The following is a 12125-nucleotide window of genomic DNA, read 5'->3' as shown; positions in this document are numbered from 1 at the left end:
TCTCTCCCACTCGTGCTCTCATTCTCCCTCTCAAATAAATAAATAAATAAATAAATAAATAAATAAATCTTTAAAAAAAATTTCCAGGAAATTTAGGAAACTGAACTTGAAGTGAGATAATTACATATGCAATTTTAGCTAATTTTGTGAAGTGTATTAGTGGTTATATAGAATAGGTGTTTAATTTTTGTAGATTCTAGCTGAAGTATGACAGTAAAGTGTCATATACCTTGAAAGAGGAGAGACAGATGAAGCAAAGATGGCAAGAAGCTAGCAACTGTCAAATCTGGGTTGTGGGTGAATAGGATAGGATGTGGCTCTATTGGACCAGTATTTCTACATTTTCAGATTTAAAACATTTTTGTTAAGTTCTTTTAAAATTCTCGTGGGTGATTATTATAAATGTACCCTCCATCAACATAACAGCTAAAATATTCAAACTGATTTGCTTGAAGAGCTATCACAGAGTATGAAAAGAATGATGTGAACTCTGCTAGCTCCCATGGAAATGTTACTATTTTTAAACAGAATACAGCCTCAAGGTGGCCAAGGCAGCCCCAGACATATCTCAAGGAAACAGAGCCAATCTCTTTATACTTAATGTCCATGTCCTTATGCTAGGAACTCAACAGAATGCAAATATATTGACAATCAGAAATCTGGCTCCCTAAAATCAATCTATGTTTACAAAAAAACACAGTCTTGAAAAGAGATCCCAAAAAAAGTTCCCTAATTTTTCCTCATAGAATTTGTTACCCAGCTCTCCCAATTAATAGAATCTTCATCAAAATGTCCCCAGTAGAGTGCTGTCATTTACTCATTCAGAATCTATTTCATTTTTTCCCCCTAACACTGAAGTTGGCTTAAAGTAAATCAGAATGGCTCCACAAGATCCAAATGGAGTAATTATTTGGAGTTCTATTCAATAAAATGTTACTTTGTTTTTCAGGAGCTGTCCTGAGTTCTTTAGTTAAACTCGTCAATTTGCCATAAGTAGTACCCTTTTCTGCAATATATCTTACATCTTATTCGGCAATATTTGCAAAATACTGTATTTAGAACTCCAAATCAACTAACCTGTGGAATTTGTGAATATAAAAAAGCAATAAAAATAGCATAATATTAAATGATGGATTTTCATTTACTAAATACGGAAAAATATTGTGAACCATACCAATAAGCTTTCTTTTTTCATTCTCCATTGTTTAAGAAAATTCTTGTATAAAAGAGCCTGAATTTGTTGATACATGCTTATCTCTTTTTTAATCATTTTCTCCTGTTCATGGAGAGAGGGTGAAACAAAATATTGTACAGCAATAACTAGAAGAAAAAAACAAAAACAAAAAGTCCAGTTACAAAAAAGCTTCCGAACACTTTGAAAACATAACTTCAAATGCACTAACTTGATGCCTTACGTGACACTGCAGAAACACATGCAGTAGGGGTTTTTGTGAGAGTATAAAATACTAATGAATGTAAACTCTCCTGTCAGCCAGTATTTCTCTCCAGGCTCTCATGGCTGTGGGTAATGAGGGTGGTGGTGTAGGAAGTCTTTCCTCTTTTGTCTCAAAAGTAACTTTTTTCTGCCAAATCTTGACATTACAATAAAGTAAATCAGGGAGTAAGATGTTAGCAATGTTTAGAATTCAAAAAAACACTTTGCCCTTTACTTGGTTTAAGAAAAGAAATATAACAGGGGCACCTGGGTGGCTCAGTCAGTAAAGGATCTGCCTTTGGCTCAGGTCAGTATCTTGGAGTCCTGGAATTGAGTCCCGTATTAGGCTCCTTGCTCAGAGGGGAGTCTGCTTGTCCCTCTCCCTCTGCCCACCCGTGTCTGCCCCACCCCTGCCCTGGCTTCTCTCTCTCTCAAATAAAGTCTTAAAAAAAAAAGAGAGAGAGAGTATAACAGGAATAAAACCATACCCAGTTTTTTTTTGTCAGAGAATTGCCCACGAGCACTCTATACTTTGGCACATTTTTGCATGCTTATTTAATATCTAGGTACCACTGAGTAAAGCAAAGTCGAATAACATCATCGTCATTATTAGAATCCCAAAGAGCTAATTTCTTCTCTTAAACCCATGCATCCCCTTTTTTGAACTAAGAATGTCAGACAGATGCAGATGAACACCAGAAACATGCTAGTGGATACAACCGAGGCAATTGGTTTGTAGATCACCACGATGTGTAACAGGGGTCCTTCTGTTTTCAGTTTGAAATTCCAGAGATGATTTGGTATCACAACTCTGGTTACGCAAATTCTTTTGAATAAATGTTGATGTCATATACAAATTACAATGTTCAGAGAACTTGCTCTATTTTCTTTTTCGACAAAAGAAAAGGCAAAGCGACCAAATATCAAAATAATCTCTAAATTCTAACTTCAGGAAGTTTTTAAGTCAAAACATTCATCTTCACCTTGTGGCGATACAGGTCTGTTTGAACAGCTCAGAAAGCTACCCACAAAGACATTTTAAAAGAAAAAAGAAGCCACAGGGGAAAGTAACTTGTCCTAATGCCTACACATTCCCAAGAACTAAAACCTTACAAATTCTCAAAAGGCTACCCAGAGAAGTATAAAGCTGACCAACATTAATTATATTTGTACACACTTCTGAGTCTCTCTTACATTTTGCTATCACACTAAAAATACTAGATAACTGAGTTTAAAAGATTAAATCACTCATTAGGTCTACAATATAAAACATACATTAATTTAGAAATATCAGAACAATATAATAATTTTAACAATATCAATCTATATATTTGGCGTTGGCTATATGTACTTTATGTCTTACTCACCTTATGCAAAGTGGAAGGTAAAAACAACTTTGACTCTCAGGAAAATGAGTGAGGAACTTAGAAGTACCTCTGATTCACTGTTTTCTTTTTTTCTGGGAGAACAGCTAAGATTCCTTCAAGGGCTCTTCTGCAAATGTTTGCCTCTCTTAAAACTGTTCTTACTCAGTTTGGCATCTGAAAACAGGACATAGTCCGTGTGTAAAAAGCCTGCCAAATGTTCTTTATTTGTTAAGTTGGTTTGTGCTTGTTTGTTTGTTTTTTCCCATATCTTTCTGGTCCAATTACTCTGCAGGGACTGTGTAGTTGTGGATGGTTGGCTAAGGTTGGCACGTGGTATTTATTGTTCTGTCTTTCTGGCATTCATAAAAAACTATCAGATTCCAAGTGGAAGAAAAAAACCCACGGTGTTGGGTAAATCTTTATTAGCTTTTCATGATTAAAAATTAGACAGCCAAGTCAAAAAAAAAAAAAGCAGATTAAAAAGAAAGGGAGTTGAGCAGAAAGAGGGAAAATGAAGCTCAATCATCTCAGAAATCAGAATAATTCACACAAGAAGTCTTCACCTAAAACTTAAACTTCAGTTAGGTGGCTCCTCGTGCTGACGGAATCCTGTGTACTAGGAAGTATACGGAAGGGCTTACCATGAATTTCCTTGTTTACTACTGAAAGTAAACCTATGAAGTCCATACTATAGTCACAACCATGTTACAGATTCGAAAAGTGAGGCTTACAGGTGGAAGTTATCTGCAGATGTTCAAATAAAGGCAGATCCCACATGTGAGTCCAGAAGAGTGTTTGGACCCCAAGTCCCTTGCTCTCAACGACCGCTACGAAAATTACATTAATCAAAACAATATCTAATACCCATTTTCATAGTTTAATAGTTCAGACGAGATGGTGAAACTTTAATGATCATGTTACTTTTTTTTCAGCTGCAAATAAATGGGACATTCCCAGAATTTTAAATAATCCCTGCTTATCAATCCTGAAAATCTCATTCCATGATTTTTCTGTAATCAATACATTTCCTAGATGTATACATGAGTTAATAACCATTCACAAAAGAGGACAGAAAAACCAGTGAAGCACCCTGAGACGATTTCAATGATTACCATTTTCACTAAGAAAATGGATTTAAACATCGTCATTGACTTTAATTGTATCCCTCTCCTTTGTTTTGGGTCACATCTCTCCTCTCGTTTTGCCAGTCACTATTAGAAGTACAAGTCCACGAACAAAACACCACCAAATATTTAACCTGGTTCCAATCCCAGACATTAATGATGAGATTTATTTTATATGGGTGGGAAAAAAACAACAAAAATCATATTATAATACATAGACACACTTTCTTATAACTAAATTTAAAAGCTTATTTATTTCCGTCATTTCAGGGATTTTAATCTCCAATAGGGTGCAGTGAAGTGCTTACAAGGTTAGAAGTCTGAGACCTACATTCCAAACCTGTCACTCATCGGCTTGGACAGGTGACACAGAATCCTCTGCTAAGCATTATGGGGGCTGAACCTTCTCTGTTCGGAGCCTCTGCACATTGATACTTGGGTATTACTGCTTCTGGGTCCCAAAGCTGAACTCCTCCAAACTTGGATTTGTGGGGGCCCATGTCACATTAAGCCAGCCCTCCTCAGCACACTTCACAGATCTTTTAATCTACTCCTTTGTCCTCCTACTCTCCCTGGGTCCTCAGCCCTACTTCTGAACTTCTGTTTCAGTACATAAATTTACCGTTTTACTGAAATCTCAGAGACCACTGGGTGGAGGCTTCCTTCCCACCGTCTCTACTTCCTGCGAACTTCCCAGAGGAAACTGGGCCAGTCTTTGCTAAACTCAATCCCACTGCTCGATCTCTCAACACAGTCTTATAACCTACCCTAAAATCCGGCTTCCTCTTTATTTTATGACTTCTAATATAATATCTTCTCCCCTCCCCCCCTTTTTGAGACATGCTAGCTACTTAATCATATAAACTTCACATATTAGCTCATCTCACATTCACTGTGCAAATCCCCATGGTATTAGATTTTTGGGGGTGCTGTAACAAGGTAGCACAAACTGGATGCATTAAAACAATAGAAATTTATTCTCTCATAGTTCCAGAGGCTGGTAGTCTGAAATCAAGGTATCATCCTTAGGGCCATGCTCTCTCCTGGCTCCCGGTGTTTACCAAGCATCCTCACATGCCTCGTCTTTGCTCCATCATCACGTGGTGGTCCCCTCTGGGTGTGTTTTGTCACATCTTCTTATACAAGGAGACCAGTCATATTGGATTAGGGGCCACCCCTCCTCCAGTATGAGATTATGTCTATTAAAGACCCTATTTTTCAAATAAAAACGTATTCATAGGTACCAGGGGTTGGGACCTCAACGTATCTTTTTGAGGCATACAATTGAACCCATAACAAACACATAGGCAGTACATAGTCAGCACCTCAATTTTTACATCTGATGGCCATCTGACAGTTTTCCTTACCCTGGTACCCATGCCAATGAAATTAAGCTCTCAAAGCTTGCCAACAGCTTCCGACATCTTGACATCAACATCTTCAGTAGCATTTTCTGTTTTTTTAAACCTTTCTGAAGCATTTGACAGTGTTGAGACCCACTGCTAGGAACTCTGTTACAAGTTAGTGTTCTCTTCCCTGACTTCTCTTTTTCTAACAATCCTCAGTTTATTTATATCCCTTGGCACTTTTTATTTCAAGTTTTGACCTTTCCCTTAATAAATATATCCACCCTTTCAGCTTTATCCTAGATCTATGTTTCCAGCCATGACCTCCCTATACTGGATCTATCTATTCCATTTTAGCACGTAAAAACTCAAGTTTATGATTTATCTTCCTAATACACTTGGCTCACTCTGTCTTGTCTTTTCTCTAACTAGACACCCAGTTCAGAATTTTAACACTTGTTGAATGAATAAAGAAGAGGTGGTATACATACACAATAGAATATAACTCAGCCATCAGAAAGAATGAAATCTTGCCATTTACAACGATGTGGATGGAACTAGAGGGTATTATGCTGAACAAAATAAGTCAGAGAAAGACAAATACCATATGATTTCACTCATATGTGGAATTGAAGAGACAAAACAGATGAACATCAGGGAAGGAAAGGAAATAAGATGAAAACAGAGATGAAGGTAAACCATAAGAGACTCTTAACTCTAGGAAACAAACCGGGTTGCTGGAGGGGAGGTGGGTGGGGGGATGGAATAACCAGTGATGGGCGTTGAGGAGGGCACTTGACAGAATGAGCACTGGGTGATATTTATATGCAACTGATGAATCACTAAATTCTATCCCTGAAACTAATAACACACTATATGTTAACTATATTGAATTTAAATTAAAAATTTAAAAATAAAAGAATTTTTACATTTGTTGTGCACTCTCAAAATATTTTTGCATTGATAGTTTAAGAGCATTCACTTCTTCATAATGTTGAATTTCCCCTCCCCTGCAACATGATGAAACTCTGTTTATTTGGCTCACTTCTACATCCTTCAATAAACTGTGTATGTTTTACTTTAATAGTCTTCCATGTCTATTACAAGTGGACCCCACTCATGGAGTTTCTGATTTGGTAGTTCTGAGAATTTACACTTGTAACAATCCCCAGTGGATTCTGACGTGGCTGGTCAGAGAACCACTGATCTATATATAGTGCACAGAACAGAACAATGCCCTGCACAGAGTAAGCCCTCAATAACTGTTAGCGATTACTATTTCTAAAGCTTAGTTCTTAACATATCAAGTCTCTTCTAACAGTGGGAATTATCTTACTTTAAAAATACTCCAATAAAATGACACTTTTGTTTTGACTCATCTTGATGCTTTTGCCCACCTGAGAATCATCATCGAAAACATGAATTTTCTCAAATATGTTATCACTGGTTTTACTATTTGAAACGAAGTGAGAAGTAAAAATCAGATTAGAGACTGTAATTATCTTTATTAACAATGTTATCCCAAAACATCTTTTCGGGCAGTTTCTTTTTACCATCTCTGCCTATCTGCCTCCCACTTATCCTTATCAATAAAATTTACTTCCCAGATAAGAGATAACACAAGATTCCCTGCCCACCTTTTGGAGAGTACCTGAAAAGTTTTGGATTTTGTGTCTCCTTAAAATGAACAGGAGGGATTTAAAAATCCAGCCTCAATCTCTGTCTACCACACACTTCCTGTCGTTTCGAACCTCTGTCTATTCTGCCTTTTTCCACTTGATGAATGGCTAGGACTATCTTCTGGCTCATTCCTCATTTCCTGTTCTTTGTTCAGATATCGTGAACCCTGCTGTCTCCTCACTACTTCGCAAATGAACTAGTACAAGGACGACCACTTGACTCTGGAGTTCAGCCTCAGGCTTCCCATACTGCCTTGCTGGCTCCAACTTGGGCTCTTTGGCCGTGGCTCAGGGGGCCCTACTCCACCCATTTCTGGTCCTGGGAAAATGCCCTTTAAGCACAGCCTTCTGCTGCCATCTGGTGGTCGAAGGGGTTCACATCTTGCTGGGTCTCTACTAGCCATCTGTGCAGGTTAGTTACCATGCTGTGCTGCTTTCACCTGGCAAGCTGGGGGAGGTGGGGGGAAGGGCAGGGAGACTGGACCTTAATTGTGAAGTTTGAGATAAAATGGTTTTGAATAAAAAACCTGCCACATTTCCAATGTGAGATTCATTCTTCCCCAGCACAGAGTCTGCATTTAAATTGTAAATTATTATTCTAAATTCTTTTGACTTTCAATTAGGCTAAAATGACCATGAAACTTTCAGTGGCTTTTTTATGCAACTTGGTTCTCGTCTTTTTTCCCTCAGTGATCTGTTAGATGGGCCTTGTATCTTCAACTGCATGAAAACATCCATGAGGGCCCAGAGAAGACCCTGGGTTTGCATCTTACAATAACAATACGTATGATTATAAGGGCCAAAAAGTCAGATAGTATTTGTAGAATTTCTTTAAAGTTTCTTACCTTGAACTTCAAAATGTAAGCAAAGCTATACCAATGTGTGGATCTGCCATACTGTCTTCAGAGATAATTATGTTCATCTCGGGAACTAATTTCTAATATTCATAATGTAGGCTTAAAAATGGGGGTGCCACCTCCCTCAAAATAAAGTCCTAAATTGGGAACCTCATTAAAAATGGGTTAAGAATAGCAGATAAACAACTTAATATGTAATAAATCACAAAATAATCAAAATCTAAGAGTAACTCAAAATAGCACTGAGAAAACTTCATTATGCACACAAAGACCTTCAGAGTAAGTTTGCAGATACTCTATAAAACCCTGAATGTTTGTTTTAAAAATTAGACTTTAACACCTGAAACTAATATAACATTGTATGTCAACTATACTTTAATAATAATTTTTTAGAAGAAAAAAAAATTAGAATTGAAAAGATGTGTCTATTAATTCGATCGGACTGAACCAGAACCAGGAACCCACTTCCCTTGAACACAGAGTATGAAGCATTACCTGTGTGTGGAAAAACCACAGAATAGTGTTAAAGACAACTTTTCCAATGAAAATTTTGGGTAAACGAACTCAATCTACTTTCAACCCAAATCCATGCATTAGATCAATGTTCTCATTTGACAAAACCGAAGCATTGTTTTTACTGTGCTACTGGCATTTAACAGGAAGAGGCCAGGGATGCTGCTGAATATCCTACATAGCACAGGGCAGCCTCCCACCCCACCCCCAGCACATACCGCAAACAAGGATCCAGTCCAAATATCAATAGAGCCACGGTTAAGATACTTGGCATTAAACAATCATAAATCATCTTTGTGCAAAACTGTAACAAAAAATCCAGTATATGTTGGACAGTAAAGGGGAAATGAGAAAAAGTTATTCTCCAGTAGAGCATTATTTGTGTTGCATTTTGCTATATCCCCTCTGCAGCAAAACATATCACCAAGGCCTCCAATAATACTAACCACTTCTTGTCTGATGTCAAGAGTAAACAGTGCCATGTTCTTTGGGATATCCAGCTGATCCATGTCTCTTTGGAATATGCTGAAGGTGGGAGAACTCTAGACTAACCTTAGGGCAAGACTGAAACGTACACTTTCGACCACTCCATATTAATGCAAAATCTTCCTGATTCTGAGTGGAATAGAAAAAGCATTCATCGAGTAAATCAATGGTTGAATCCCATATGACAGAAACTATTCTTAATCTGCTCTTGCAAAACAGCATTAATCTGGCTAGGGTGCTAAGTAAGAGCTACTATTTGGTTGAGTTTGCTGTAGATTATCATCTTGCCAAATCTGGTTTTTGCAGGGGCAAGATTAGTATATTAAAATGGAGATGTAATAAAGGCCACTTCTACCTGTATCTTTAATTTCTTTGATTCTCTCTCCATCCCCTACTCCCAGAATGAAATATTGTTTTTATTTCTTATCCTGGCCGAGAAGAGGGCAGTTTTAGAGGCTCCCATTTGGTCTTCCCCACTGTACTAGGTTGAATAGTGTCCCTTTCCCCTCAAAATTCCTCTCTTCTGAGACCTATTTCTAAGTAGGGTCTTTGCAGATGTAACTAGTTAAGATGAGGTCATATTGGAGTAGGTTGAGTCCTCAATCTGAAACGACAGGTGCCCTTAGAAGGGAACACACACCAAGATAGACTCACAAGGAAGATGGCCATGTGACAAGATTGGAGTTATGCAACTGCTAGCTAGGGAACTCCAAGGATTTTGAGCAACTACCATAAGCTAGAAAAGAGGCATGGAACTGACTCTCCCTCTGAGCCCCCAAGAAGGATCCAACCCTGCCAACACCTTGAATGTGGACTTCTGGCCTCCAGACTGAGAGAATAAAATTTGTTATTTTAAGCAACTCAACTTGTGGTACCTTTGTTATGGCAGCCTTAGGAAACAAATACACCTATTATAATAGTTCTTAAACAAGCCAGGGAAATGTGTGCAAGTTATGCCAACTCTCAAGTCTAATCCAAGTATATATTCAGAGACTAGACATGAACACCAGATGGATCTACAGACTAGTAGACTATGAACTGGATCTAGGCCAGGATTTTATTTATTACCTGGCCCTCAAATGCCCCATCTGTGACACAGGGGCCATGACAATGCTTTGGGTCTCTGTATCAACTTCTATCCTGTGTCCAATAGACTTTAAAATATTTGGGCATTCCCCTTTTCCCAGTGTACATTTACCTGGGTTAATGGCCAGAGATCCCTTTGGAGGAGGTCTGGGGGACAGATACCATGTAAACTTCCCAAGACATTGCTATTTGTGTGCCTAGTGATGTAATGACTGCACACCATCAGCTCATAGGACAGTTTCCACTAACCTTTAGAGTGATGTTGGTGTGCCCCTCACTAGCACATTCCTTGTTGCTTTTAATTTAACCCTCTACTGTATTCTCCAATCTCATAGTAAACCTCATGCATACCCAATTTTCTGAATCTTTTCACTCCTTTTCCATCACGTACCATGGCTTTTTGGCATTTGTGACATCGTATGGGCCACTGCTTTTTTTACGCTTCTAGGAAAAGCTCCTCTTAGCAGCATGTTCACACCTCCTGGGGTTCTTGCCAGGGTGTTAAAAATCCTGTATGCCCAAAGAGTGCTCCCAAATATTCTTTCTTATCTAACTTTGTTTAGCACCACTTCATCAAGTACCCTCAGAATCCAATCCTATGTATACTGTCCTAGCTCCTGGGGTAGATGTGGCGAGGTCCTGCAGCTGTGTGGGAAAGCCCCTTTCTTCCCTGAGCAAATCCCGCATAACTCTGGCCAAGTTATTTTATGACTTAACCCTTGTTGGATGAGTGAACAAACAAATATCAACTACATAATCATTACACAATAAGAATAATTTGGTGAAAAAAGCTACTAGCCAATACTTAAACAAGAGAATCAGCTTTCACGGTATCTTCTCCTACTATGTGGTAGATTTTATATTAATAGATAAGAATTAGATAAACTGATCCAAAACAATGATGTCATTCTGTTAGTAAAATGACCACAGTATTATGGTTAATGCACATATAAGAACTACAAAACAAAAAGGAAAATAAAATTGCAACCAAAGTGAGGGATTCATTTAGCTAGTGTTTAACTGAGAAAGGTACACTATAGTCAAGACACAGAACTTGAAAAACCTTATCATAAATTTCAATGAAAACTAACAATAAAACTTAAGTGATATCTTGTTGTAGAGAAAAATAATTGGGTTGCAAAAACCTGAAACTTAGTTAAGGCACAGCTGAAAGCTCAAAGTCAAAGCTTGGAAATAAAAGAAGGACCACCTGAACAGCTGCCAGTTAACTCTTTGAAGGTAGATCCAGATTTTATGCTCATATTAGCATTTCATTTACTTCATAGATAGTCCATGATTCGTTTCAATCATTAAATGAACAACCTAACCACCATCCATGTCTTAATTTCTAGTTATCAAGAGGTAAACTTTGGTGACCTGAGATGGCCCTTTTATTGGTAAATGTATACCCTGGGCAGATATAGGTGTAGAGATGCTAAAATAAAAATTAGTTCAAATTATTATATTGACACTTCTTTTGAATCCTGCATTTATGCATGTGTGGGACCAAGCCTTCTAATCATGTAGTTTTGTGCATGTTGTCCATTTTTGAGTTGCTTGAAATTAAGTTTACTTGCTTACTTTTAAAAGGGGACTAGATTTGCATGCATATCTTAGGTTCGTGGGAAGAATTTGTCCATTAAGTTTAAAATCTTGTCTAAGTGGGAGAATCAAAGTTATTCAAAAATTCTAAGGAAACTGATAAATATATAAGCAGTGTTAAGCATTTGGGAATAATTTACTCTGTTAAATGTAATAAAATGAAAAAGAAAATAGTTGCTTTATATTTTCACAAAACAGAATTGAGATAAAAAGATGTACAAGAATACCTTGTTTAAGCTTAAATTATAAATGTGAATGAAAACACAAGTAACTGTCAATGTTCCCTCTGTACTTGAAAACTCCCAACAGAGACTAAAAAAATAATTACTAACATTCTTAGTGCCAGGTTTTTTCTTCATTTTTAATGAGTCACTCATTATTCATTTATCAACACTAAATAAAAAAAATCTATTTTGGTATACAAAATGAAAGGCTATCTTAAATTTTCAGTTCTTAAAGCTTATTAATAATATTTATTTTTCTTAAAGAGTAGCATTGAGAATTACTTACATAACACATTATGAATAAGAAATAAGTAAACTTTTACCTTAGAAAAATAGCTGATATAAAAATTATTCACCTGAGAATTCTTTCACTGTATGTAAGATGTTCTTTCGGAAGAGAAAATGA

At 37.2% G+C, this 12125-nt stretch overlaps 1 protein-coding gene across 1 annotated transcript in view; it reads right to left on the bottom strand.

The window, feature by feature from the left end:
* The window catches only part of LOC113265664 (ATP-binding cassette sub-family A member 10-like), a 67209-nt gene extending 55264 nt beyond the window's left edge, over nucleotides 1-11945 (bottom strand). Inside the window, 2 exon segments of the mRNA XM_057318210.1 lie at nucleotides 1175-1320; nucleotides 2803-11945. Of these exon segments, the coding sequence (XP_057174193.1) occupies nucleotides 1175-1202 (28 nt within the window). The 5' untranslated portion in view covers nucleotides 1203-1320; nucleotides 2803-11945.
* Between the last annotated feature and the right edge of the window lie 180 nt (nucleotides 11946-12125).

The sequence above is a fragment of the Ursus arctos genome, unplaced genomic scaffold (assembly GCF_023065955.2).
Source record: "Ursus arctos isolate Adak ecotype North America unplaced genomic scaffold, UrsArc2.0 scaffold_24, whole genome shotgun sequence".
NCBI classification, from domain to species: domain Eukaryota; kingdom Metazoa; phylum Chordata; class Mammalia; order Carnivora; family Ursidae; genus Ursus; species Ursus arctos.
Note: the sequence above shows the minus strand (reverse complement) of the source record. Positions and strands in the feature narration are given on the sequence as shown.